This window comes from Zea mays, chromosome 6, assembly GCF_902167145.1.
Source record: "Zea mays cultivar B73 chromosome 6, Zm-B73-REFERENCE-NAM-5.0, whole genome shotgun sequence".
Classification (NCBI taxonomy): domain Eukaryota; kingdom Viridiplantae; phylum Streptophyta; class Magnoliopsida; order Poales; family Poaceae; genus Zea; species Zea mays.
In genome coordinates, this window is record NC_050101.1 from 154,889,148 (window position 1) to 154,916,421 (window position 27,274).

At 52.4% G+C, this 27,274-nt stretch overlaps 1 protein-coding gene across 2 annotated transcripts; it reads left to right on the forward strand.

Moving 5' to 3' along the window:
* Positions 1–7,124: 7,124 nt before the first annotated feature.
* LOC103630317 (NHP2-like protein 1) lies at positions 7,125–14,234 on the forward strand. Of its 2 annotated transcripts, XM_008651380.2 has the most exons (4): positions 7,125–7,710; positions 7,856–7,988; positions 8,085–8,188; positions 11,291–14,234. In XM_008651380.2, exons 1-4 carry the CDS (start codon positions 7,648–7,650, stop codon positions 11,321–11,323), a joined length of 333 nt encoding a protein of 110 aa, XP_008649602.1. In that variant the 5' UTR covers positions 7,125–7,647; the 3' UTR covers positions 11,324–14,234. The 2 variants fall into 2 exon arrangements, with proteins under 2 accessions (XP_008649602.1, XP_035816088.1); XM_035960195.1 differs by lacking the exon at positions 11,291–14,234 and having other exon boundaries at positions 8,085–9,098.
* Positions 14,235–27,274: the final 13,040 nt, after the last annotated feature.

Consider the following 27,274-nt stretch of genomic DNA (forward strand, 5'->3'; position numbering starts at 1 on the left):
TGCCGCAAATGGGGTGGCCGGTGACTACCGTAATTTCTGGATAGTTTTTATGCTTACGCGTGCATTGTTTGGAAACTTTGCAGGAGTAACCAGTGGGCATCCTAGCAATTTTTTGTTCCGCCAATGGTTGGTGAATAATTGGAAAGTCAAGAGGCACTAAGAAGTTAATTTTACACTCAAGACATATAGTAAAAAAGGCGAAAAAATATATAGCCTAGTCATTACAAGAGTCTTATCAGCATATTATGTTCTAGGTTTGGCTACACGTGGGAACGAATATTTTAGAATTTAACGGTACTGCGCATCAGTGCATGCATTCAGTAGTAGGCGACCTTTTCATCGACAACAAGATGTCTGTGATGATTTTATCAGTCTCAGGAAATCTTCAAAATTACTCAGAAGTAGAGTCGATGTTCGTGCAATCGTGCGTCGTGAATGTCTATAGGGATAAATTTTGTGTAGGTTTATGCTTCATGAGCGTAAGCACGCTTCTGATTTCTTTGTGTGACTAAAAATAAAAGGTTTTTTTAAAAAAAAAAGTTTACCACTCGACAAGTCTACATGCGGGATTGGTCAGATCAAAAGTTCTAAGACTACCTAAATTAATAATTTAGTTAGCTAGTTAGTTAGAAATTAAACAGTTATCAATGCAATAGTCGCACATGCATATGTTAAAAATAAATGAATAAACAATTGTGGTAGTAAATCAAAAGGCTAACTCGCCTTATTAAGTTGAATCTGTCACACTGATGGTTTCACTTAAATTGGTACCATGTTAAATTTTAACATATTTAAAAAATAATATATAGATAAATGTTGGAGAAAATGACTTTTTGTTTCCTATATTATTTAAGAACTTGCTAAATCTATAATTTAGTTAGTACAATTAATTATACATAACTATGCCCAGAGCAGCGGCAGGCCCTTTTTATTTTTGTACACACCTGGATGGATTCGGTGTCAGAGTACCATTAATCCATTTATGGCAATAAAAAACATTTTTGGTACTAATTAATCAACCGAATAATATTTGCCATACTTGCCTTCTGGCCCTATAAAAGCGAGTAGAGCGTGCTCTCCTCTTCCCCAGAAAACACAACTGGCAGCGCGTCCTACGACTCGAGTGCGGATTGATCCCAGTGATCCTTCCTTGTGGCCAGAGCCAGCGTCTCTCTCCCGTCGCGATCGCCGCCACAATCCCTGCCTTCCGATCGGCTCCTCTCCGAACCTTTACATTACACCTGCTGTGTCCTGTGTTCTCCACACCACCCTCGGGGCGTCCGGTGTGTGACTGTGTGTTTACATCCACCATGCCTTCGCTGCTCGACTCGCCACCACAGATCCCGGCTGCCGCCTCCGCCTGGGGCTCGCTGTACGCTGTCCAAGAGCCGCCCGTTAAACCTCGTCACGTGATGGTCGTCCCGGCGGCTGCAGCTGCCAAGAAGCCGGCGTACGGGTACGGCGGCAGGAAGAAGAACCTGGAGATGTGCACCGAGGCGCTCGGGTGTGAGACCGGCGCCGTCGACGCCGCGCCGGCCTGTGGCGGCGCCGAGATGGAGGCTGAGTGCGCCGAGAGGAAGCGGCGCGCCCGGGGAAAGGATGAGATGGAGGGGAAGGCACGCCGGTCGGCGCGCCGGCCTCTGCCCCCGCCGCTGACGACGCTTGCGCGCGGCGCCAGCCGCGTTCGGATGGTTCACGAGCGGCGCGACGGCCGACTGGCCGTGTACGCGGTGCCCACGACCGGGATAGAGGCCGAGCGGAGCGGCGGGCGCCTTCGCATGCGCCTCATCTCCCTCTCCGACGACTCCGCCGCTTGCCGTCGACAAGAACCGCAGGAAGCAGAGGCAAAGAAGGTGGTAGAGGAAGGGGAATGCGGCGTTTCTATGTACGTGCGCGGCGGCCGGTGCGTGGAACCGGAAGGTGCTGCCGCCGCGGCGAGGTCCAGCAAGCAGTGGGAGCTGGAGCAGGCTGCCGCGTTCTGGGTCGCCACCTCCTGAACGGAACCAATGGATTAGTGGCGCCTACGGCCCACTGATTAAAAATTTTCTAGCTAATACTAAGAAATGGTTCCGATCCGTCTCCCTGCCATCTAGGAGATGGTGGTGATCATATCAATCAAATCTTTTTTCATTTTAGATTTGTAGCTTCTGCCACCAGTCTGTTGGTTCTCGCCACCTTGGTAGATGGTAGATCAAGTTATATGTGTTACGGATTGCTGCTGGTTGGGATGGGCATGTAACTTAAGGGTTTTTTTTTTTGGACCGTGACGGTGAAAAAGTTGTTGTGGTCTTTGATTATAAAAAAAGTTGTTGTAGTTATGAGCTGTTAAAAGTCTAAAAGCCACTAAAAATTCTTCTATTTATATTTTCACGATTCTATCTGAAAGCAACTAAAAACAGGTCTAAATATGTTTTCAGTTTTACACTGTAAAAAAGTCAGCTTTCAAAAATAGCTGATTCCTCGATCCAGCCTTTGGTTTGGCTTTTAATTTTTAGGAGACAAAAGTCAAAACCAAAAACACCCTAAGTACTTTGATTTTGGGCCTTTTTGGAAGCTCTAGCTATGTTAGTACTTAGTAGTAGGCTAGCCGCCAAAATTAGTTGCATGGATTCTAAACAGCTTAACTATAGTCTTACCTAATTGTTAGCCGCGGGAAAATTTTTTTGTCGCGGGGACGGGTTTGGGGAGCTAAAACCCGACGGGGAATTCCCCGTTGCCATCCCTAGGCGAGACAATATTTTCTCTTATCCTTTCAATGTAGTTCTCAGTCTCCACTCGAGATTTTTGTATTACTGTTTTTTCGAGAATTTTGTGTAAATCATATTGGGCACTTTTTTATCACTGTTCGAGAATTCTATATGGATGTAGATTTTTTTCTCTCTCCAAATTTATCACTGTTCGAGATTTTTAGGCCTTGTTCGTTTCCGTCGGATTGTACCCGGAATCGTTTCAGCTAATCAAAGTTTATATAAATTAGAGAAGCAATCCGGTCAGGAATCGTTCCGACCCACCAATCCGGCAGAACCGAACAAGGCCTTAAAGTTTTCTAGCTGTTAGCCTGTTACTAAGAAATGGTTCCGATCCATCTCTCTGCCATCTACGAGATGGTGGTGATCATATCAATCAAATCTTTTTTATTTTAGATTTGTAGCTTCTGCCACCAGTCTGTTGGTTCTCGCCACCTTGGTAGATGGTAGATCAAGTTATATGTGTTACGGATTGCTGGTGGTTGGGCCGTTGGGATGGGCATGTAACTTAAGGGTTTTTTTGGACCGTGACGGCGAAAAAGTTGCTGTGGTCTTTGATCTATAAAAAAAGATGTCGTGGTTATGAGCTATTAAAAGGCTAAAAACTATTTTGTGGAAACTACTAAAAGTTTTTTTATTTATATTTTCACAGTTTTATCTGAAAGCAACGAAAAATAGGTCTAAATGTGCTTTCAGTTTTGTACTGTGAAAAAGTCAGCTTTCAAAAATAGTTGATTCCTCGATCCAGCCTTTGATTTGACTTTTAATTTTTAGAAGACAAAAGTCAAAACCAAAAACCAAAGACACCCTAAGTAATTTGATTTTGGGCTTTTTTGAAGCTCTAGCTATGTTAGTAGTAGGCTAGCCGCCAAAATTAGTTGTATGGATTCTAAACAGCTTAACTATAGTCTTACCTAATTGTTAGTTGTACCTTCAACTAACAATTACTCCATTAGTTGTGTCGGGGACCATAATTAGGGGTACCCTCAAGGCTCCTAATTCTCAGCTGGCAACCCCCATCAGCATAAAGCTGCAAAGGCCTGATGGGTGCGATTAAGTCAGGGATCAGTACATTCGAGGGACTCGATCGCGCCTCGCCCGAGCCTAGCCTCGGACAAGGGCAGCCGACCCCGGAGGATCTCCGTCTCGCCCGAGGCCCCCCTCCAGCGGCGAACATATTTCCGTCTCGCCCGAGGCCCTGTCTTCGCCAAGAAGCAACCCTGACCAAATCGTCGCACCGACCGACCAAATCGCAGGAGCATTTAATGCAAAGGTGGCCTGACACCTTTATCCTGACGCGCGCCCCTCAGCCAACAGAGCCGAAGTGACCGCCGTCACTTCGCTGCTCCACTGACCGGCCTGACGGAAAGACAGCGCCGCCTGCGCCGCTCCGATCGCGATGCCACTTGACAGAGTGAGGCTGACAGGCAATCAGGCCCAGTCGCAGGCACCATAGGAAACTCCGCTCCGCCCGACCCAGGGCTCGGACTCGGGCTAAGCCCCGGAAGACGGCGAACTCCGCTCCGCCCGACCCAAGGCTCGGACTCGGGCTACGTCCCGGAAGACGGCGAACTCCGCTCCGCCCGACCCAGGGCTCGGACTCGGGCTAAGCCCCGGAAGACGGCGAACTCCGCTCCGCCCGACCCAGGGCTCGGACTTGGGCTCAGCCCCGGAAGACGGCGAACTCCGCTCCACCCGACCAGGGGCTCGAACTCGGGCTAAGCCCCGGAAGACGGCGAACTCCGCTCCGCCCGACCCAGGGCTCGGACTCGGGCTAAGCCCCGGAAGACGGCGAACTCCGCTCCGCCCGACCCAGGGCTCGGACTTGGGCTCAGCCCCGGAAGACGACGAACTCCGCTCCGCCCGACCCCAGGGCTCGGACTCCACCCTGGCCTTAGCCGACGGTCTCCGCCTCGCCCGAACCAGGGGCTCGGACTCGACCTCGGCCACAGAAGACAGACTCGACCTCGGCTTCGGAGGAGCTTCCACATCACCCAACCTAGGGCGCAGACCAGCCACGTCAACAGGAGACGCCATCATCACCCTACCCCGAGCTGACTCGGGCCACGGGGAACAAGACCAGCGTCCCATCTGGCTCGCTCCGCCAGATAGGCAATGATGGCGCCCCGCATACTCTGTGACGATGGCGGCTCTCAGCCCCCTTACGGAAGTAAGAGGACGTCAGCAAGGACTCAACAGCTCCGACAGCTGTCCCTCCGCCAGGCTCCAGCACTCCTCCGACAGCCATGACACCACACCAGCTGGGTGCCAAAATCTCTCCGGCTGCCACAACGGCATGTACTTAGGGCGCTAGCTCTCCTCCGCTAGACACGTAGCACTCTGCTACACCCCCCATTGTACACCTGGATCCTCTCCTTACGCCTATAAAAGGAAGGACCAGGGCCCTCTTAGAGAGGGTTGGCCGCGCGGGGACGAGGACGAGACAGGCGCTCGCTTGAAGCCGCTCGCTCCCTCTCCCGCGTGGACGCTTGTAACCCCCTACTGCAAGCGCACCCGACCTGGGCGCGGGACGAACACGAAGGCCGCGGGATTTCCACCTCTCTCACGCCTGTCTCCGGCCACCTCACTTCCCCCCTTCGCGCTCGGCCTCGCGTCGACCCATCTGGGCTGGGGCACGCAGCGACATTCACTCGTCGGCTTAGGGACCCCCGGTCTCGAAACGCCGACAAGTTGACAGCTAAAACTTGGCAAGAGACAATATTTTCTCCTATCTTTTCAATGTAGTTCTCAGTCTCCACTCGAGATTTTTGTATTACTGTTTTTTTCGAGAATTTTGTGTAAATCATATTGTGCACTTTTTTATCACTGTTCGAGAATTCTATATGGATGTAGATTTTTTTTCTCTCCAAATTTATGTTACTTGTGAGTTGTGACACATTCGGAGTGTGAAATTACATTTTTAAAGAAAAAATGGCGGGAAAAATATTCAGGGCATTATGGAAAACTAGCAAATTCAACCAACCTATTAGCTACAGGTTCCAAATATCCCGGCTAATAGTTAGCTGATCCATTCCAGCTAATAATTTATTAATTGTCTAACTATTAGACCCTTTGTTTAGCCATGCTTATATGTGACTCCTTCATGTTGACAATATGATGTCCTTTTAGACTGGCTAACTATTAGACCCTTTGACTTGCATCGTTCTCCTTTTGTCCATTGCTGCAAACAACGACGATTTACTTATCACTTGTTCTAGTTTCCAATGCTCCATACAATCTGCACCTCTTGCCACAATAGGCAAACTATATAAGCCATATGCTAGCCGGGACTATAGTGTGTTTGGTTTGAGGAATAAAGTGATTCATCTTCTTCTCACTCCTCACTTTTTTATTTGGTTTGTGGAATAGAATGGGTTGATCCATCACCACATCATTCCTCATAAGCTAATAATTAGTATATACATGAGGAGTGGGTTGACTCCACTAAAATTGATGGAATGAACTTATGATGCATCACTTTATGAAGCATAGAGTGACTTCACAAACCAAACACACCATTATTCTACGCTCACTCGATAAGGCTGCTAGGCGAATCAATTTCATCAGCCATACAAGAAAACTAACAGAGATATAAGGAACTAGTAAGAGCATTTATTTTCGGCGTGGATCTATTTATTTTCGACCGTTAGGATCTGACCGCCAAAAATTAAAGCCTACTGGCTACCGTCGATTCGACGGCAAATGCCTTTTTTTAACCACCGAAAATAAATTGATATAGAGATTAAGAAGCCGACATGCAATCAAATATATGCGTTCATTTGAGAAAAGGAAGCTCTTGTTGTGGTGGCCAAATTAGGAAATTCGTTTTGGATAGATTACTTGCCTATTTGTTTTTTATTTTTTTGCCAAGAATCGGCAAAGAGTATATTTCCAAACAAAAGCATAACCCAGCTCTACAGCTTGCTGCTCTATTGCAGCCATAACATTTCAAGCTGCTGCAACAGTTCATCTGTTGGACAAAATAGATGCAGGATAGTGACGCTGCAGGACCGAATGGGAACATTTCATTGTGGCCACGGATGTGATCTCGCTGCTGCCAGGGGCTGGTATTATGTGTGGACAAAATACGAGCCTGGCCTAACTAACGACTAACGTGAACCATGAAAATCACGGTCCGGCGCAAATGTGAGGTGGCCCAACAAGCTGATGTGTACTCTAGGCATTACTTCTAGTTAAAAGTAACACGGGAATGCTGGTCTCTCCGCAATCGGTGGATTTCTGCCTTATACGGTGCCGCCGCGTGGAAGAAAAAAAACACAGGTGCACAGCCCCTTCACGGACCCGAACTTTTTATTGAATCCCGTTGAGCTTTCTTGAGTCCGCTCCCTCTAGCCTCTCGCTCCCACGCTGCCTCTGTCCGCCTCCAGTCCTGCTTCCCCCTCGCACTCACCGCCGGCATTCCGGCAGTTCCTGCTCCGGGCCTTCCAGAGGGTAGCGCCGCGATGGGCAACCCAGGCACCTCCGCCAACCCCGCCGTGCGCCACCGCCTCTCGCCGCATCTCTCTCTTCGCTTCCCATCTGCCCGCGCCGCCTACGCCGCTCAGCGACCTAGCTTCTCGGTCTCTCGCCGCCGCGTTCGCACGGCGCTGGCCACCAACTTCGCCGCCGCCACAGCGACTGTATCCAACCATCCGAGGGCGCGGCAGCCTTGCATCCCACACCCGCCAGTGCCCAGCCCTTCGCCTCGGCAGTGGCCACGCTGGAGAAGAAGCCATACCATACCCACCCGACATGGTCGCAGGTGAGCCTGCACTTAATCTGAGACTACAAAATTGGGCTCAATCACGGGTCGTGTCGTCCCGACGGACGGAGGAGGACCGCCGCTAGAGCTCGCGTTGTCACTCAAACAGTACACCACCGCCACAAGCCCGGGCCGAATATGTCTACAGGGCAGCAGGGCTACCGCTGCCGCCGCACTTCACCGGCAAAGAAAGCCCTCCAGGTATTCCCAACCATCTCTTTCCTGCATGCTGTGCGAAACTGATTTTTCAAACTCTAATATCAAGTTATTTGGCTATTTGATGCCTATTTACCTTCTAACTTAAAAAAACTATCTGATGGTATTTAAGCCCATGTCCGTCTACTAGATCTACCCTGCGATGGAGTCCACGGTGAACCCGAAGGCGTACCCACTGACTGATGCGCAGCTAACGATGGGTATCCTCGATATCATCCAGCACTCCACCAACTACAAGCAGCTCAAGAAGGGAGCGAACGAAGGTACCGCACCAATCCATTGTGCACGTCCCCTGTCCTGTAATCTGTTAGTTCTGAGGCTTATACTATTCAAGTTGTGTCTTTTGTGTCTACGCGCAGCGACGAATACCCTGAATAGGGGGATATCAGAGTTTGTTGTGATGGCGGCGGATACAGAGCCTCTTGAGATCCTACTCCACCTCCCCTTGTTAGCTGAGGATAAGGTACTGATTTTTTTTTCTCGCTTTCCTCTTTTGTTTTGTAATATGGTGCTGTGTGATTATAGCTTGGACGCCATCTATATGTCATGTTGGTTGTTTTTCTCTCTTTCCTCTTTTGTAATTTTATCCCAAATGCTATATTAAAAGATTATGCCAAATGCTTAATAGGGTTGTTTTCAGTTATTTCTCTTAATATTGCGTTAGGATAAATTTGTTTGGTTGGTGTTCATACGACTTCTAGCAAATATTTTTGTTCAACTTTTGGTTGCCAAATCTTTGTCTTGCTAATTTTTTTAAGCTAACCAAACACAGACACTCTATATACCTGATTATCATACTTAGAGAGCAAAATTTAATCTAGATTTTTTCATCCACCTCGTTCTAGATATGAATCTTTTCATAATTGTAATAGGCAAGTTATTTTGCAAGTTGATTCTTTTACTGACTTAAGTGCATTAAACCAGGAAGCACATATTAAATTTTGAAGCACTGAAATTGTGCCACTGAAATTTTGAAGCACTTTGTTATTAACTAAGGTTGCCACAAATCATTAAGTCAACACATTAACCCTTGCAACAGTGCTACACGGCAACATGTTTTTATATTCAGCAAACTTTGGATGTGGTAGTACTCCACGTGTGTAAAATATCCTTTTGCTCTTTATTTGCATGGAATCACTTGACAACAAAAATGGTCATTGAACAAATTTATTCATTAGTAAATTAGCCTATGCTGCCATACATGAATGTCACTGAACCCATTCATCATCGAGAATCACATTCAAACCCGCAGTCGCAATTCAGCCTTTAATCAATAATAGGCACTTGTTTGAGGAGAAACGTGCTAAACAGGAAACTAGCATTATATATTACACATATAACAACAGGTAGGTGAGTGCAACACACTTACATAGCCCTTGTAGTGAAGCAGGACAGAGAGGCAAAGCACATTTGTGCATGTCCCAGAAAATTATTCACCCCCTCTATGCCAAGGTAGTGCAGGTGTTATCTTCGGAGACATGGTGTTGCTGTGTCAACTGCAGGGCACACTACAACTAGCGGCCGAGTAGCAGGAGATCGCTGCTACTCAGAGGGCCCCAAACTGCAGTCTAAAAGTTATAAGCAACTGCAGTCTTGATATGATAGGCTCAAATTTGGCTAGGTTCTGTTTTCGTGATAGAGAACATTGCTGCTGCATTCACTCTGGCAAATTTTGTTGAAGTTGTTCATAATGTCCTTATTCTCTTTTCTCCCCTTCCCTGAGACCAACATGAAAGAAAGAAAATTAGTGCAAACTTGATTCACTCAGCCGATACCACCGCCTGGATTGGCAGATCCATGTTTTGTAAATTTCTTGATTCAATGTTTGGGAGTGGGAACAACATGTATGCATTCTCATTCATTAACCTCTAAAATGTGAACTGTGATGCCGAGTTTTATTATAATATATTTGTTATAAATATATTTTGTCATTTGTTTTCCGAGACAAATCTACATGCCAATTTCATCGGTTCGATCTAATTAATTAAATTTAAGAAGTTGAAATGGCAGTAAGGAATTGGAGCTCTCTCCGCGCAGTAAGGAAGCGCGTGTTGCGGTTTGAGAGCTCCAATCTCCTAATCATGGTTGAGTTTGTGTGGAGAGAGCTCCGGTTTGTGCCTGAAGGCTCCGGTTTCATGATTTTCATTGGCAGTAAGGAACCGATGGCAGTGCGGAGAGAGCTCTCAAATCATGATTTTCATTAGCAGTAAGGAATCGATGGCAGTGCGGAGTAAGCTGATTAAGAAGTGCGGAGAGAGATATCTCCTAACTAATGAAAAAAGTTAGCTCCACCGATGGCAGTAAGGATATAATTTTTTCGTTGGTTGAGTTTGTGCCTGAAGGCTGACAGTGGATCTATTTGGCATATTTGTGCTGCCATGGTGCTTTCATCAGTCTAATATTATTTTTCCCTTTACTTCAGGGTTGTTATATTCAAAATGGAGCTAACTTTTCTTTAAGCATATGCAGTTATGCACATGTAAAATGAGAGCAATGGATGATTAGGAGATAACTACGAAACCTATACTTCTTGTGTTTCCTTTTTCCTTGCAGAAGAGGTGGTTCTGGTCTGTGCAATACTTACCCGAAGATGAACTACACAGATTGATTTGCACACAATGCTTCCCTTTTTCTTTTGAGGAATAAATTGTCTCCATACAACCCAAAGATGAACTACTGTTTTTTGTTTTATTTTTGACTTTTGAGGCCACTCATTCAAATGAATTACACATACTGATTTGCACAAAGAATGATGTGTACAAGGTATCTACATGTTATCTGTTTTAAGACCACTTATCCCATTTTGACTATTTTTGCGTTTATGTTCTTTTTTCAATTTTTTTGTCCGCATATAAGTTGAGTGTCAGTCATCTTGTTCTTCCTAATGTTTGTCCATGTCCTTATTCTACTTCAGTTTAATGCTTTTCTATAGTGTTGTTTGCTGTTTTATATAAAATAAGAAGGCCCTTACAGTAAACTAAACCAACCTAGGAGGAACTAGGTACATTGCAAAAAGAGGACTTTAGCTAATGGGGGGTGCACGCCCATATCTCCCACCAACTGAGCTAGGCTCAAATCCTGTTTTTGTAACATATAAGATTGATTTAGTAGAGTGTTGATGAGGTTTGGCATCTACTACATTGTAATGGTATCTGAATGGAACCAAAGCATTTTAAAGCATGAATCCATATAGTTACTTTAGATGATATAGTTGACTTAATAACTTATAATCTGTAGCTATGGTACATTCTCAACTGTCTTCTTTCCAAGACATTTAGAATGGTAAAGTGGTATACAGATTTTATAGGGTATCTGTTAATGAAAATCTGCAGTTGTGAGTGCATCACAACTGTGTATATATAACATATGTTGCTCTTTGCCAAATACCAGGGAAACATCTCAAAATTTAGTGATAATTAAGACTCGAACCTTCCCAAGGAGTTAACTCCTTTCACATTCAAACAAGATACCATAGAGAAGGAAAAAACAGATGTACTTGTCTGGACAAAAGTCCATGCACAAATGAAGAAACATCTATGTTCTCCTAATCTATTGACTTGTGCAGACAAAATCATCTCATACAAGAGTTGATGATTGAAGACTACTGAATTGCTTCTGCATTCTAAAAAGGATAAGGTACCCAGCCTTCATCGATTTCATGTGCGCAGGCTGCATCCATGTCTGCATCAGCAGACTCCGTCGCACCTGAAGGTATGGTAACTTGTGCTTTCAAACAATTAATAAGTTCGTTGTGTAGCCAACCTAGGCCACCTTATAGATTGCCTACCCAGACAGCTACTAGAGATATTGGGAGACTTAGCTGATAGAACTGGTGATGGTGATAGCTCCGCTTCCATCGCTGCTGATTCTAGGTACAGCCTCTGCCTCTTTGTACCTTGTTGTTGTTGTCTATTTATTAAGTATTCCCTTTGCTAAGATTTACCACAAATCCAAAGCTGATTTAGAAGTGTCTCAGCCTTTCTTACTTTCACTGGATTTTGTGCATGTTTTCTTCTTTTGTTTCATTCATGTTTTTCTAGCGGTCTGCAACATGAATTGTGTGGGAGCTTTGGATGGTTACAGTTCTTTTTTGGGAGGAAGGACAAATGTAGCAGGTTTAGTAGGCCTTCTAATCTGATAATAGAAATATAGTTAATAAATAAATTTGAGATAAATGTGCTTAAAAGGAAGGCTCAGAAGGCGGCGAACCCAGCGAGCGGTGTGGTAAGGCTCACAAGCGCGAGAGCAGGCTACACTGCAGTGGTTGCAATCCTGCTATTGTCCTCATCATTGTGTTCTTTTCCTGACCAAGTAAAACATAACAGCAATTCATTTTTACCATGAAGGAAATTCTTTGCAGGTAACATTGTATTTTACTGTAACTTTTTCTTTGATGTTTCCCTTCTTGATAGTGTAAATTGTTCTGTATCCGATTAGAAATAGAGAACAGTGAATGACTACAAATTATATAGGACAACCAGCCTTACAAAAATCCTAAATAATACCCATCCGTTCCAATAACATAGGAGTCCTAATTATTTTACTTTTAGCGTAAGTCAAACTATCTAGAAAGTTATACAAATATATACTGCTCCCGTTTTAAATTATAAATCGTTCTACTTGGTGCTATGCTTATAATTTAAAATAGAAAGTACACAACACTAGATGACAGAACTATGATAATCTATGCCATGGTGGATTTAATAAAAACTATTTTAATTTTGTAATTATCGATGTAATTTCTATAGACTTAGTCAATGCCCTATAGACTTAGTTAATGTTAATAAGAGAAAGATAGAAGACTTACATTTATAAAATAAATGGAGTATTAGTACAAATATATTGAGTTATTACAATAAATACAGAACAATTATACTTAAGACAACATCAACCTCTCAATTTAGAGCAAACTATATTATAATATGAAGAATTATTGTTGCAATGGGATGTATTCTTCCATTTTGTTTATTACATTCAATTTTTTAAAAAAATACATGCTATCTCCTCAAAATGCTACCCATCAGCTTTGTTTGGTCATCCCATCAATTTGCTAGGAACAGTAGCAGCGTAGCTTTACTTTGTCAGCAGCTACCAGTGAGAGAGGTCCTTGTGGGTTGACCATGGACGTTGAATCCTTGATGGATGGTCGGATCAGCTATTTTTGTTCTCATAAAATATTCATGCATCATTATAATTTTAATATAAAAGTATAATCCTACAAACAATGTATAAGCTTAGAGACTAGATCAACATATTTGTAAACCTCAATCCAAACATCTAGCACATATGTAGGGGAGCTAATACTACCAAATAGGGATTATGAAACTTGTCAAACTCTTTTTCAAGTGTGCAAAATGCTCGAGCAAGCAACACGAATCCATACCAAGTTCATGGTTCATATTTGTGTCAAGTACTAGCCTGGAATTTAAATATAATTCATGAGGCAGGCTGAGTCCCGTCAACGGAACGCTAGCTTCACTAAGCATCGGCAGCCATGTTCGGCTCCACCAAATGTAAGCGCTCACTCCTTAATCCCCTCCTATTTTCATTCCTATAAAAGACATAGAACTGCAGTCCCTGCGCTCAATTATGGTTGGTGAAGAGAAGGGACTTGGATTGGTTCCATCTTTATTTTTCTGTTTCCCTCGCCCTTCAATTTTTTATCGGATGATGTACATTTGTGCAGGAGACTATGGCAGCCAAGGCTATTAGAAGGCAGTGAAACATATTCACTTAGTGAACGGCTTATCATATAAAACAGAGCTCTCGAAGAACACCAGCAGAATAATGAACATACACCACAGGGGGAGCAACTTCATGGTATTTTAATGAAATACTTACCCATCTCTAGGAGCGCAGGCCATGATTCCAACATCACTGTGTGCACATGTGAAGGCCTGCAACCGCTTGCTAGGCCACACCAATCCTGCTTACTTCTTGAAGATACATATGGTGCCACCTAAATAAAAGTTGTTTCTTGTTATGTCTGTCCTTGACATATCAATAGATTAGTGTTGGGTTGCATTCATGGGGTGTTTAAATCTCTGAGAAGGCAAGAAGTCATTGTTATCGACATTGTGGTCGTTAGGCACAGAAGTACTCAAAAGTGAGAGCTACTTGTTGCCACCAAATGGAGGGTGATATAGGTTGATAGTTAAATTCAATGCTCTATAGAGAAGGAGCAGATTTTGTTTAGAATTAGTTTTTGCGGCACGTCATTTCATTTCATAACTGATTCTATGTGTACAAGTTAGAATGCCAACTGATCTTAATTCTCATTGAATAATTTGCTGGCATCTTTCAATATGAAATCCTTGTCCTAAATTTTAAAATGTATATGTCATGGATATATTTCATCTTCAGATGCTTATCATATTATCTTTTATCATTTAAATGTATATGTCATGGGTATATTGCTGCAAATGCAACATTCAAAGTCATTTAGACAGGAATAACTGGTTTCAAGTTGCTTTGTTATTTTGCATCCGCTTGTATGTGGTGGGTTCAAGTTTTGCGCCTGTACGACTGTATATGCAGAAAATATTAAAATTGAATAGCTGGAAATGCAACTGGTTCTCTTTAGGCCATGCCATTTACATAGTTATTATCTTCTGCCTTTAACCACTGTAGGGCGCCCGAAGGGGCGCCTAATGTTCTAGTGTGGATAAACATGGACAAGCGGCCAAAGCACGGATCAAAAAAAGCCATACCGGACATGGGAATAGTTAGCCTGCTGGCTCGCTAGTTTAACGAGCTGCCGTCGAATGAGTTGTTTAGAATCTGTAACAGTTGACGGCATATAAATATTTTATAAAACTTTAAGGCACAATAATTACATAAAACAAACAATATATATATATTATCATTGACTTTAATATCTCACAAATATTTTGTCAACAACGAGGTGCTTACTGACAGGGGAAGGTAAAGATAGCACGGCGGCGACGGCTAGCGAGTCGGATGCCATCAGGATGATCTTCTCGATGTTCTCTATGGATATGGTGGTGCAGAAGAATCTTAGTGAAAGAGGTGGAGATGTGATAAGAGATGTCGGGGACCATAATTAGGGGTACCCTCAAGGCTCCTAATTCTCAGCTGTTAACCCCCATCAGCACAAAGCTGCAAAGGCCTGATGGGTGCGACTAAGCCAGGGATCGGTCCATTCGAGGGACTCGATCACGCCTCGCCCGAGCCCAGCCTCGGGCAAGGGCAGCCGACCCCGGAGGATCTTCGTCTCGCCCGAGGCCCCCCTCCAGCGACGAACATACTTCCGGCTCGCCCGAGGCCCAGTCTTCGCCAAGAAGCAACCCTGGCCAAATCGCCACGCCAACCGACCAAATCGCAGGGGCATTTAATGCAAAGGCGGTCTGACACCTTTATCCTGACGCACGTCCTCCAATCGACAGAGCCGAAGTGACCGCAGTCACTTCGCCGCTCCACTGACCGGCCTGACAGAAGGACAGCGCCGCCTGCGCCGCTCCGACTGCTGTGCCACTCGACAGAGTGAGGCTGACAGGCAGTCAGGCCCGGCCTCAGGCACCATAGGAAACTCCGCTCCGCCCGACCCAGGGCTCGGACTCGGGCTCAGCCCGGAAGACGGCGAACTCCGCTCCGCCCGACCCAGGGCTCGGACTCGGGCTCAGCCCCGGAAGACGGCGAACTCCACTCCGCCCGACCCAGGGCTCGGACTCGGGCTCAGCCCCGGAAGACGGCGAACTCCGCTCAGCCCGACCCAGGGCTCGGACTCGGGCTCAGCCCCGGAAGACGGCGAACTCCGCTCCGCCCGACCCAGGGCTCGGACTCGGGCTCAGCCCCGGAAGACGGCGAACTCCGATCCGCCCGACCCTAGGGCTCGGACTCGGACTCAGCCCCGGAAGACGACGAACTCCGCTTCGCCCGACCCCAGGGCTCGGACTCAGCCCTGGCCTCAGCCGACGGTCTCCGCCTCGCCCGACCCAGGGGCTCGGACTCGACCTCGGCCACGGAAGACAGACTCGACCTCGACCTCGGAGGAGCCCCCACATCGCCCAACCTAGGGCGCGGACCGACCACGTCAACAGGAGGCGCCATCATTACCCTACCCCAAGCTGACTCAGGCTACGGGGAACAAGACCGGCGTCCCATCTGGCTCGCTCCGCCAGACAAGTAATGATGGCACCCCGCACGCTCTATGACGACGGCGGCTCTCAGCCCCCTTACGGAAGCAAGAGGACGTCAGCAAGGACTCAACAGCCCTGACAGCTGTCCTTCCGCCAGGCTCCAGCGCTCCTCCGACGGCCACGACACCACACGAACTGGGTGCCAAAACCTCTCCGGCTGCCACGATGGCATGTACTTAGGGCGCTAGCTCTCCTCCGCTAGACACGTTAGCACTCTGCTACACCCCCATTGTACACCTGGATCCTCTCCTTGCGCTTATAAAAGGAAGGACCAGGGCCCTCTTACAGAGGGTTGGCCGCGCGGGGAAGAGGACGGGACAAGCGCTCGCGTGAGGCCGCTCGCTCCCTCTCCCGCGTGGACGCTTGTAACCCCCTACTGCAAGCGCACCCGACCTGGGCGCGGGACAAACACGAAGGCCGCGGGATTTCCACCTCTCTCTCTCTCTCTCTCGCTCCGGCCGCCTTCTTCCCCCCTTCGCGCTCCGTCTCGCGCCGACCCATCTGGGCTGGGGCACGCGGCGACATTTCACTCGTCGGCCCAGGGACCCCCGGTCTCGAAACGCCGATAGTTGGCGCGCCAGGTAGGGCCTGCTGCGTGTTGACGAACAGCTTCCCGTCAAGCTCCAGTTGGGCAGTCTCCAGCAACCTTTCCAGCCCGGGACGGTGCTCCGTTTTGGGAGTCTTGAGTTCATGTCCCTCGACGGCAGCTACGACATGATACTCCTTCCCCCGCCGTGCGACATCGACGATGGCGGCCGATAGCCCGCCCGTCGGCGGCGGAATCGACGACGTCTTCCCCGCGTGGTGGAAGAACAACATTCGAGCTCACCCCGCCCTCTCCCCCGCCGACGGAGGAGGAGGCGGGGCAACCAAGGCCAAGCAGGAGGCGGCACCTCGTCGGCTGTCGAGCGAGTCGACGGCGCCGGCGCCCCAACGGGAGGCGCGTCGGGCATCGACCTCGCGTTTGAGACGAAGACGAGCGCCGTCTCCCCGCAACACGCCAATTCCAAGCAAACGGACGACGCCAGCACGCTCGCGAAAGGCTTGTTGGGCGTCACCCTCGTACCTGAGACGACGGTGCAGTCAGTCCCTGACGTGACTTCATCACCGCTCGTCGACCAAGAGGTACCGACCGATTCCCATCTCGCGCCTCTTGGATTCAGCCTCGACCCGCCGAGCGGCTTCGCTTTGGTGGACGCTCTCGTAGAGGCGAGTCCGAACCCTCTGGGGTATCGTATGCGGTCACCCTAGGACCGGCTGACGGACGTCTCGACCTACGGGCCCTCGGGGTCCGAGGAAGATGACGAGCCCGACTTCTGTTGGGACTTCTCCGGACTTGGTAACCCCAGTGCCGTGTGGGACTTCATGACCGCATGCGACTACTGCCTTTCCGACTGTTCCGACGGTAGCCGCAGCCTCGGCGACGAGGACTGCGGCCCAAGTCGTGAATGTTTCCACGTCGATCTAGGGGGTCCCTCCGAAGGCAACCATCTCGGTATGCCGGAGAACGGTGATCTCCCTAGGCCTGTGCCTCGCGTTGACATCCTACGGGAGCTAGCTGTGGTCCCCGTTCAGGCGGGGGGTCATGACCCACAGCTCGAGCAAATCCGCGGGTAGCAAGCCAGGCTCGACGAGGGAGCAGGAACGCTTGAGCCGATCCACCGGGACATCGGGCAAAAATGGGCGGGCCAACCTCCGGCCGGAGAAGTGCGTCATCTACCCCAGGGTATCCAGCACCGCATCACCGACGATGTCAGGGTAAGGCCGCCACCCGCTTCCAGTGGGGTCGGCCAAAACCTGGCTGCAGCGGCAATGCTTCTCCGCGCGATGCCGGAGCCATCAACCACCGAGGGGCGGCGAATCCAGGGAGAGCTCAAGAATCTCCTGGAGGGCGCCGCGGTCCGACGGGCCGAAAGCTCCGCCTCCCGAAGGCAGGGATACCCCTCGGAACATCGCGCCGCGACTTCCCGATTCATGCGGGAAGCCTCGGTCCACACCGGGCGCACGCGCAACACAGCGCCTGCGGCCCTGGGTCGCCTCGGCAACGAGCACCATCACCGCGACCGTCGGGCCCACCTCGACGAGAGGGTGCGCCGAGGCTACCACCCCAGGCGTGGGGGACGCTACGACAGCGGGGAGGATCGGAGTCCCTCGCCCGAACCACCCGGTCCGCAGGCTTTCAGCCGCGCCATACGACGGGCGCCGTTCCCGACCCGGTTCCGAACCCCGACTACTATCACAAAGTACTCGGGGGAGACGAGACCGGAACTGTGGCTTGCGGACTACCGGCTGGCCTGCCAACTGGGTGGGACGGACGATGACAACCTCATCATCCGCAACCTCCCCCTGTTCCTCTCCGACACCGCTCGTGCCTGGTTGGAGCACCTGCCTCCGGGGCAGATCTCCAACTGGGACGACCTGGTCCAAGCCTTCGCCAGCAATTTCTAGGGCACGTACGTGCGCCCTGGGAACTCCTGGGACCTCCGAAGCTGCCGGCAGCAGCCGGGAGAGTCTCTCCAGGACTACATCCGGCGATTCTCGAAGCAGCGCACCGAGCTGCCCAACATCACCGATTCAGATGTCATCGGCGCGTTCCTCGCCGGCACCACTTGCCGCGACCTGGTGAGCAAGCTGGGTCGCAAGACCCCCACCAGGGCGAGCGAGCTGATGGACATCGCCACCAAGTTCGCCTCTGGCCAGGAGGCGGTTGAGGCTATCTTCCGGAAGGACATGCAGCCCCAGGGCCGCCCACCGGAAGATGCCCCCGAGGCATCAACTCAGCGCGGCGCCAAGAAGAAGGGCAAGAAGAAGTCGTAAGCGAAACGCGACGCTGCCGACGCGGACCTTGTCGCCGCCGCCGAGTACAAGAACCCTCGGAAACCCCCCGGAGGTGCCAACCTCTTCGACAAGATGCTCAAGGAGCCGTGCCCCTATCATCAGGGGCCCGTCAAGCACACCCTTGAGGAGTGCGCTATGCTTCGACGCCACTTCCACAAGGCCCGACCACCCGCGGAGGGTGGCAGGGCTCGCGACGACGACAAGAAGGAAGATCACCAGGCAGGAGAGTTCCCCGAGGTCCACGACTGCTTCATGATCTACGGTGGGCAAGCGGCGAACGCCTCGGCTCGGCACCGCAAGCAAGAGCGTCGGGAGGTCTGTTCGGTGAAGGTGGCGGCGCCAGTCTACCTAGACTGGTCCGACAAGCCCATCACCTTCGACCAAGCCGACCACCCCGACCACGTGCCGAGCCCGGGGAAATACCCGCTCATTGTCGACCCCATCATTGGCGACGTCAGACTCACCAAGGTCCTCATGGACGGAGGCAGCAGCCTCAACATCATCTACGCCGAGACCCTCGGGCTCCTGCGTGTTGATCTGTCCTCGGTCCGGGCAGGCGCTGCGCCTTTCCATGGGATCATCCCCGGGAAGCGCGTCCAGCCCCTCGGACAACTCGACCTTCCCTTCTGCTTCGGAACACCCTCCAACTTCCGAAGGGAGACCCTCACGTTCGAGGTGGTCGGGTTCCGAGGAACCTACCACGCAGTATTGGGGAGGCCATGCTACGTGAAGTTCATGGCCGTCCCCAACTACACCTACCTCAAGCTCAAGATGTCGGGCCCCAACGGGGTCATCACCATCGGCCCCACGTACCGACACGCGTTCGAATGCGACGTCGAGTGCGTGGAGTACGCCGAGGCCCTCGCCGAATCTGAGGCCCTCATCGCCGACCTGGAGAGCCTCTCTAAGGAGGTGCCAGACGTGAAGCGTCACGCCGGCAACTTCGAGCCAGCGGAGACGGTTAAATCCGTCCCCCTCGACCCTAGCAGCGATGCTTCCAAGCAGATCCGGATCGGCTCCGAGCTCGATCCCAAATAGGAAGCAGTGCTCGTCGACTTTCTCCGCGCGGACACCGATGTTTTCGCGTGGGGTCCCTCGGACATGCCTGGCATACCGAGGGATGTTGCCGAGCACTCGCTGGATATCCGAGCCGGAGCCCGACCCGTCAAGCAGCCTCTGCGCCGATTCGACGAAGAAAAGCATAGAGCCATAGGCGAGGAGATCCACAAGCTAATGGCGGCAGGGTTCATCAAAGAGGTATTCCATCCTGAATGGCTTGCCAACCCTGTGCTTGTGAGAAAAAAGGAGGGAAATGGCGGATGTGTGTAGACTACACTGGTCTAAACAAAGCATGTCCGAAGGTTCCCTACCCTCTGCCTCGCATCGATCAAATCGTGGATTCCACTGCTGGGTGTGAAACCCTGTCTTTCCTCGATGCCTACTCAGGGTATCACCAAATCAGGATGAAGGAGTCCGACCAGCTCGCGACTTCTTTCATCACGCCCTTCGGCATGTACTGCTATGTCACCATGTCGTTCGGCTTGAGGAATGCGGGCGCGACATACCAGCGGTGCATGAACCATGTGTTCGGCGAACACATTGGCCGGACGGTCGAGGCCTACGTCGATGACATTGTAGTCAAGACGAGGAAAGCCTCCGACCTCCTTTCCGACCTTGAAGTGACATTCCGATGTCTCAAGGCGAAAGGCGTGAAGCTCAATCCCGAAAAGTGTGTCTTCGGGGTACCCCGAGGCATGCTCTTGGGTTTCATCGTCTCCGAGCGGGGCATCGAAGCCAACCCGGAGAAGATCGCAACCATCACCAGCATGGGGCCCATCAAGAACTTAAAAGGCGTATAGAGGGTCATGGGATGCCTTGCGGCTCTGAGCCGCTTCATCTCACGCCTCGACGAAAGAGGCCTGCCTCTGTACCGCCTCTTAAGGAAGGCCGAGTGCTTCACTTGGACCCCTGAGGCCGATGAAGCCCTCGGGAACCTGAAGGCGCTCCTCACGAATGAGCCCATCTTGGTGCCCCCTGCTGCCGGAGAAGCCCTCTTGATCTACGTCGCCGCGACCACTCAGGTGGTTAGCGCCGCGATTGTGGTTGAGAGACGAGAAGAGGGGCATACATTGCCCGTCCAGAGGCCAGTCTACTTCATCAGCGAGGTACTGTCCGAGACCAAAATCCGCTACCCACAAGTTCAGAAGCTGCTGTACGCGGTGATGCTGACGCGGCGGAAGTTGCGACACTACTTCGAGTCTCACCCGGTAACTGTGGTGTCATCCTTCCCCCTGGGGGAGATCATCCAGTGCCGAGAGGCCTCGGGTAGAATCGCGAAGTGGACGGTGGAAATCATGGGCGAAACAATCTCGTTCGCCCCTCGGAAGGCCATCAAGTCCCAGGTCTCGGCGGACTTCGTGGCTGAATGGGTCGACACCCAGCTCCCAACAATTCCGATCCAGCCGGAACTCTGGACCATGTTCTTCGATGGGTCGCTGATGAAGACAGGAGCCGACGCAGGCCTACTCTTCATCTCGCCCCTCGGTAAGCATCTACGCTACGTGCTACGCCTCCACTTCCCGGCGTCCAACAATGTGGCTGAGTACGAGGCTCTGGTCAACGGGTTGTGGATCGCCATCAAGCTAGGGGTCCGACGCCTCGACGCCCGCGGTGACTCGCAGCTCATCATCGACCAAGTCATGAAGAACTCCCACTGCCGTGACCCGAAGATGGAGGCCTACTGCGATGAGGTTCGGCGTCTGGAAGACACGTTCTACGGGCTCGAGCTCAACCACATCGCCCGGCGCTACAACGAGACTGCGAACGAGCTGGCTAAAATAGCCTCGGGGCGAACAACGGTTCCCCCGGACGTCTTCTCCCGAGACCTGCATCAACCCTCCGTCAAGATCGACGACACGTCCGAGCCCGAGGTACCCTCGGCTCAGTCCGAGGCACCCTCAGCTCGGCCCGAGGCACCCTCGGTTCAGTCCGAGGCACCCTCGGCCCCCGAGGGTGAGGCACTACGCGTCGAGGAGGAGCGAAGCGGGGTCACACCTAATCGAAACTGGCAGACCCCGTACCTGCAGTATCTCCACCGATGAGAGCTACCCCTCGACCGAGCCGAAGCTCGGTGGTTGGCGCGGCGCGCCAAGTCGTTCGTCTTGCTGGGAGATGGGAAGGAGCTCTACCACCGCAGCCCCTCAGGCATCCTCCAGCGATGCATTTCCATCGCCGAAGGCCAGGAGCTCCTACGAGAGATACACTCGGGGGCTTGCGGCCATCACGCAACACCTCGAGCCCTCGTTGGAAACGCCTTCCGACAAGGTTTCTACTGGCTGACGGCGGTGGCTGACGCCACTAGAATTGTCCGCACCTGCGAAGGGTGTCAGTTCTACGCGAGGCAGACCCACCTGCCCGTTGAGGCTCTGCAGACGATACCCATCACCTGGCCTTTTGCTGTGTGGGGTCTGGACCTCGTCGGCCCCTTGCAGAAGGCACCCGGGGGCTACACGCACCTGTTGGTCGCCATCGACAAATTCTCCAAGTGGATCGAGGTCCGACCCCTAAACAGCATCAGGTCCGAACAGGCGGTGGCGTTCTTCACCAACATCATCCATCGTTTTGGGGTCCCGAACTCCATCATCACCGACAACGGCACCCGGTTCACCGGTAGAAAGTTCCTGGACTTCTGCGAGGATCACCACATCCGGGTGGACTGGGCAGCCGTGGCTCACCCCATGACGAATGGGCAAGTAGAGCGTGCCAACGACATGATTCTACAAGGACTCAAGCCTAGGATCTACAACGACCTCAACAAGTTCGGCAAGCGATGGATGAAGGAACTCCCCTCGGTGGTCTGGAGCCTGAGGAGAACGCCGAGCCGAGCCACGGGCTTCACGCCGTTCTTTCTAGTCTATGGGGCCGAGGCCATCTTGCCCACAGACTTAGAATACGGTTCCCCGAGGACGAGGGCCTATGCCGACCAAAGCAACCAAGCTAGTCGAGAAGACTCGCTGGACCAGCTGGAAGAGGCTCAGGACATGGCCTTACTACACTCGGCGTGGTACCTGCAGTCCCTGCGACGCTACCACGCCCGAGGGGTCCGGTCCCAAGACCTCCAGGTGGGCGACCTGGTGCTTCAGCTGCGACAGGACGCCCGAGGGCGGCACAAGCTCACGCCTCCCTAGGAAGAGCCGTTTGTCATCGCCAAAGTTCTGAAGCCCGGAACGTACAAGCTAGCCAACAGTCAAGGCGAGGTCTACAGCAACGCTTGGAACATCCAACAGCTACGTCGCTTCTACCCTTAAGATGCTTTCAAGTTGTTCATATACCTCGCTCCCACGCAAAGTTTAATCATTAAGGAAGGGTCAGCCTTGCCTCGGCAAAGCCCGACCCTCCCTCAGGGGCTAAAAGGGGGGAACCCCCTCTGCGTCGAAATTTTCCTCGAAAAAAGATCTTTTCTGCCAGAATGTCTTTCGTGCTTTTCGACTGCTTCGAAAGTGGATCCTGAAAACGACGGAGTACACGTAAGCAGCCAAGGCTGGCCGAGCCGAGGGACTCCTACGCCTCCGGGATACGGATACCTCACTCATCACCTTCTACAATAAGTAACTCGCGTTCGGATAAGTGATTCCGCGGACCGAACAAGTCTTCACGTTAGAAAGCTCTTCTGCCGAAGCGATTCTTTGGGCTTTCTCGACTACGCCAGTGACAGAACCCCATGGACGGGCAAGAGCGCGCGTAAGCGGCAAGGCCGACCGAGCCGAGGGATTCCTATGCCTCCGGGATACGGATACCTCACTCATCACCTTCCGTGAAAAGCAACTCTCGCTCGCACAGACAATTCTGTTACCGATGAAAAAGTCCACAGACTCGAAACAAGAGGAAAAGAAGCGCAGCTTTACAACACGGCGAGGGTGTGTTTGGGCCTCGGCGGCCACAGAAAACACACACTACAAGATAATCCGATCATGCAGGCTCGGATCTTGACAGTTGAAGGGAGCAGCAGCACCCTCGGCGTTGACTACACCTTCGGCGAGGTCCGACCTAGCCTCGGACGGCGACGCGGTCCGAGGATCTCCACTCTGAAGGACGACTTCATCATCACGCCCGGGCCATCGCCGCCAGGGTCTCCTCCAAGAATCCGGCTCGAGCAGGCGGCTCGGCTGGTCACCCCGAGGCCTCGGCCAGCTGTCCCCCGAAGACATCAGCCCGGCCTGAGGCCTCGGCAGATCAACTCCGGCGTCGGTCCCGCTAACGGACGACCCGGCCAGGCTCTGGCCGACCAAGTCTTCTTTTTGAGCCAACTCTGCCTCTATCCATGCTGACACCGCTACCCCTGGCTTCGGCTCATCGAAGAGCGGCCGAGGGGTTCCTTTAACTAAGCAAGAGAAGCCTCGGACAGCAAGGCCGACCGAGCCGAGGGACTCCTACGCCTCCGGGATACGGATACCTCACTCGTCACCTTTGTACGGGGCGACTCACGCTTGGTGAAGCGGTTCAGACAACCAACAGGCGAGTCTTAGTGCTCGAAAATGAGGAAAAAGCACGGCTCCGCGCCAAAAATACATACACGTTTAGGCCCCGACAGCCACAATGAACAGAACACCGGCATCCAAGGTGCCATTACAAACGGAACTCCGGTTCCACCTCCGCAGGTACGAACAACCCCACTCGATTAGGGGGCCTGCGGAGCAACGGAAGACCGACGAACGGCTCGCCGTCGCCCGCTCCAGCAGCGGCGACGACGACGACTTCTGCTCCGGGGGGCCGAACAGCAGCAGCGATGACCTCAGGGCGGATGCTGCTACCATGAGGCCCTCGCCCGTGCCCAAACTCGTGAGGCAAGGACGGGCAGAAGGCCGTAGAGTTGGAGGTCGGTCTGTGGGCGGCCCCGGCTATCTCGTCGTCGGAAGAACCTCTTCCAGCTGCCGTGGCGGAAGGCGGCGCCGGGAGCGGCTCCGAAGCCACTCGGGTCCGAGAGCCAGGCACGCGGCAACTGCCAGCGCCACGAACGGCGAACGCCCTTCCCCCCGATCACTGAGGGAAGGAGCGGGCCACCGCCCACGCAGGGGCCGACCCCAACTCGGCACACTCCCCTCCCCAGCACTGATGATGAAAATCCTTGAGGCTGATGGAGGGGTAGAGGCCGCAGCCCGGTTTGCTTTCCCCCGCCATCGAACTGGAGGTCACCGTCCTGGGTGACCGCCGGCGGAGGGGTGCAGCCGGGCTGCATGATGAAAATCCTTGAAGCCGAACGATGGCTGAAAGGTACCAACTCCCACGGAGTTGCGTTCCTCCAACGACGAGGCGGAAGGATTGCGGGTGTCCCCCATCCGGGGGTTCGGAAGGTGTAAAGACACGATGCATAAGGGAGCGCGAAGACATGGTCGCCTTTCAAGGGGTCACCCTCCTTTTAAAGGCGACTCTCCCTACTTGCGTCCCCAGCCGTCGTGGGCTGAGTCTTCTCCAACACGCTCCAAGGTCCTCCCCCTACGGCGCGGGGGCTGGGTCCCACGCATCATGCAAGCTGGCCCAGAGCAGAAGAAGCCAGACCGCCGCGCGTGGTGCATGCAACTGCCCAGCGGTCACGAGCATTCCTCCACCTTCGCCCAGACCAGCGGGCAAAGGGGCGGGCAGCCATGCAGGCGGCATGCAACCGCGCCAAGTGGGCGCGCCCCTCCGACTTCCAACGCACCCAGAGTGGGGGCCCACGCCCACACGTCACGCAACCGGCGCGCCGGTCGCTACGTGCAAGCAACCGCACCGCCACTCGCACCACTGCCACGCCTCCTCGACTGCGGAACCAGTACCGCAACTCGAGGCAACCCTGCGTACGACCCAGCAGTGCCAGCCAGGCGCGACGGTCAATACGACCAAAAATGGGCCGACAGTAATGGCGGTGGCAGGCGAGCAGGAGCCGCGGTCACGTCGTCAGCCAAGCTTACGTCCCATCCTGGGGCAGCGAGAGAACCCTCTCTCACGGCGTGAAGACGGCGCACCCGTGTTCCGTTCCTCGAACGGCTCGCGCACGCGCAACGGCCACCCCGCGAACCGCCCGCTCCGTCGCATTAACTCCGCGGCGGGACAGGCGGCGCCTCAGGCAGGAGAAGCAAGCGACGCTTCGCCTTCGCCATAACGTCCGCGTCCAAAAAGGTACGCCGTGTCATTCGATTTCATATCCTTTTCTTCTTCCTCTTTCTCTCTCTTACAACAGGGACCGGGAAAGGGGGATACCCCGAAAAGGAACCTTCTCCGTGAAGGAAACAGGCTCCGAGCCTCCCTACTGATCAGAGGTTCGAAGGCTGGCCCATCGGAGGGGTTTAACAGCCGCCTCAAAGCGCGTGGGCTCCACACCCACTACTGGTCAGAGGTTCGAAGGCCGGCCCCTCGGAAGGGTTCAACGGCCGCCTCAGGCTACTCGGGCTCCGCACCCACTACTGATCAGGGGTTCGTAGGCTGGCCCTCAAAGGGTTCACAGCCGCCTCAGACACGGAGCGAGGGATGACCATGGGTACGTTCGATACATAACCAAGGCTTGGGCTACGCTCCCGAGGTACCCTAGGACATTTCTGAGACCAGCGGGAACGATCTTGTAACGGAATCCCATCAGAGGGAGGCATCGAGCCCTCGGACCCCGTCGACAGGGGACCGGGTCCGGCAGATCACCCGCAGGTACTTTTGGGCGCGCCTCTGGGCCTCTAGCCGACCCCTAACAAATGGGACACGGACGTCCGCTCGGATTACCAGCCAGCAGCTCACCGGAGACACCATGTCCGGCGCCCTCCGAGGGAAACATGGCGCTTTCCCCCCCCTCCTCCTTGCGGAAAGGCGACGCAGGGGCGTATGTAAAAAAGTCGAGTCTATCCCTGACCGTCCTCTCGCCCTGTGCAGAGGCTCGGGGGCTGCTCTCGCAAACCCGGCTCCGGCCAAACCGTTGACAGCGTCAACATACCAGCCCGAGAACTTGGGACCCGACCGTGCACCCGGGCTACGGCCAGCTCGCATGAGGGAACAACTAGACCAGCCGAAGCATTGCGCGAGGCATTAAGACCTCGGAGGAGTCAAACCACTCCTCCGAGGCCTCGGGGGCTACACCCGGCGGGTGCGCTCGCGCGCACCCACCGGAACAAAATGCAACCGAGAAAGGCTGGTCCCCTTGCAAAAAAGTGCGACAAAAGCCTCCAAGCGAGTGTTAACACTCCCTTCGAGGCTCGGGGGCTACTGTCGGGGACCATAATTAGGGGTACCCTCAAGGCTCCTAATTCTTAGCTGGTAACCCCCATCAGCACAAAGCTGCAAAGGCCTGATGGGTGCGACTATGCCAGGGATCGGTCCATTCGAGGGACTCGATCACGCCTCGCCCGAGCCCAGCCTCGGGCAAGGGCAGCCGACCCCGGAGGATCTTCGTCTCGCCCGAGGCCCCCCTCCAGCGACGAACAAACTTCCGGCTCGCCTGAGGCCCAGTCTTCGCCAAGAAGCAACCTGATAGTCGCCTAGAGGGGGGGTGAATAGGGCGAAACTGAAATTTACAAATATAAACACAACTACAA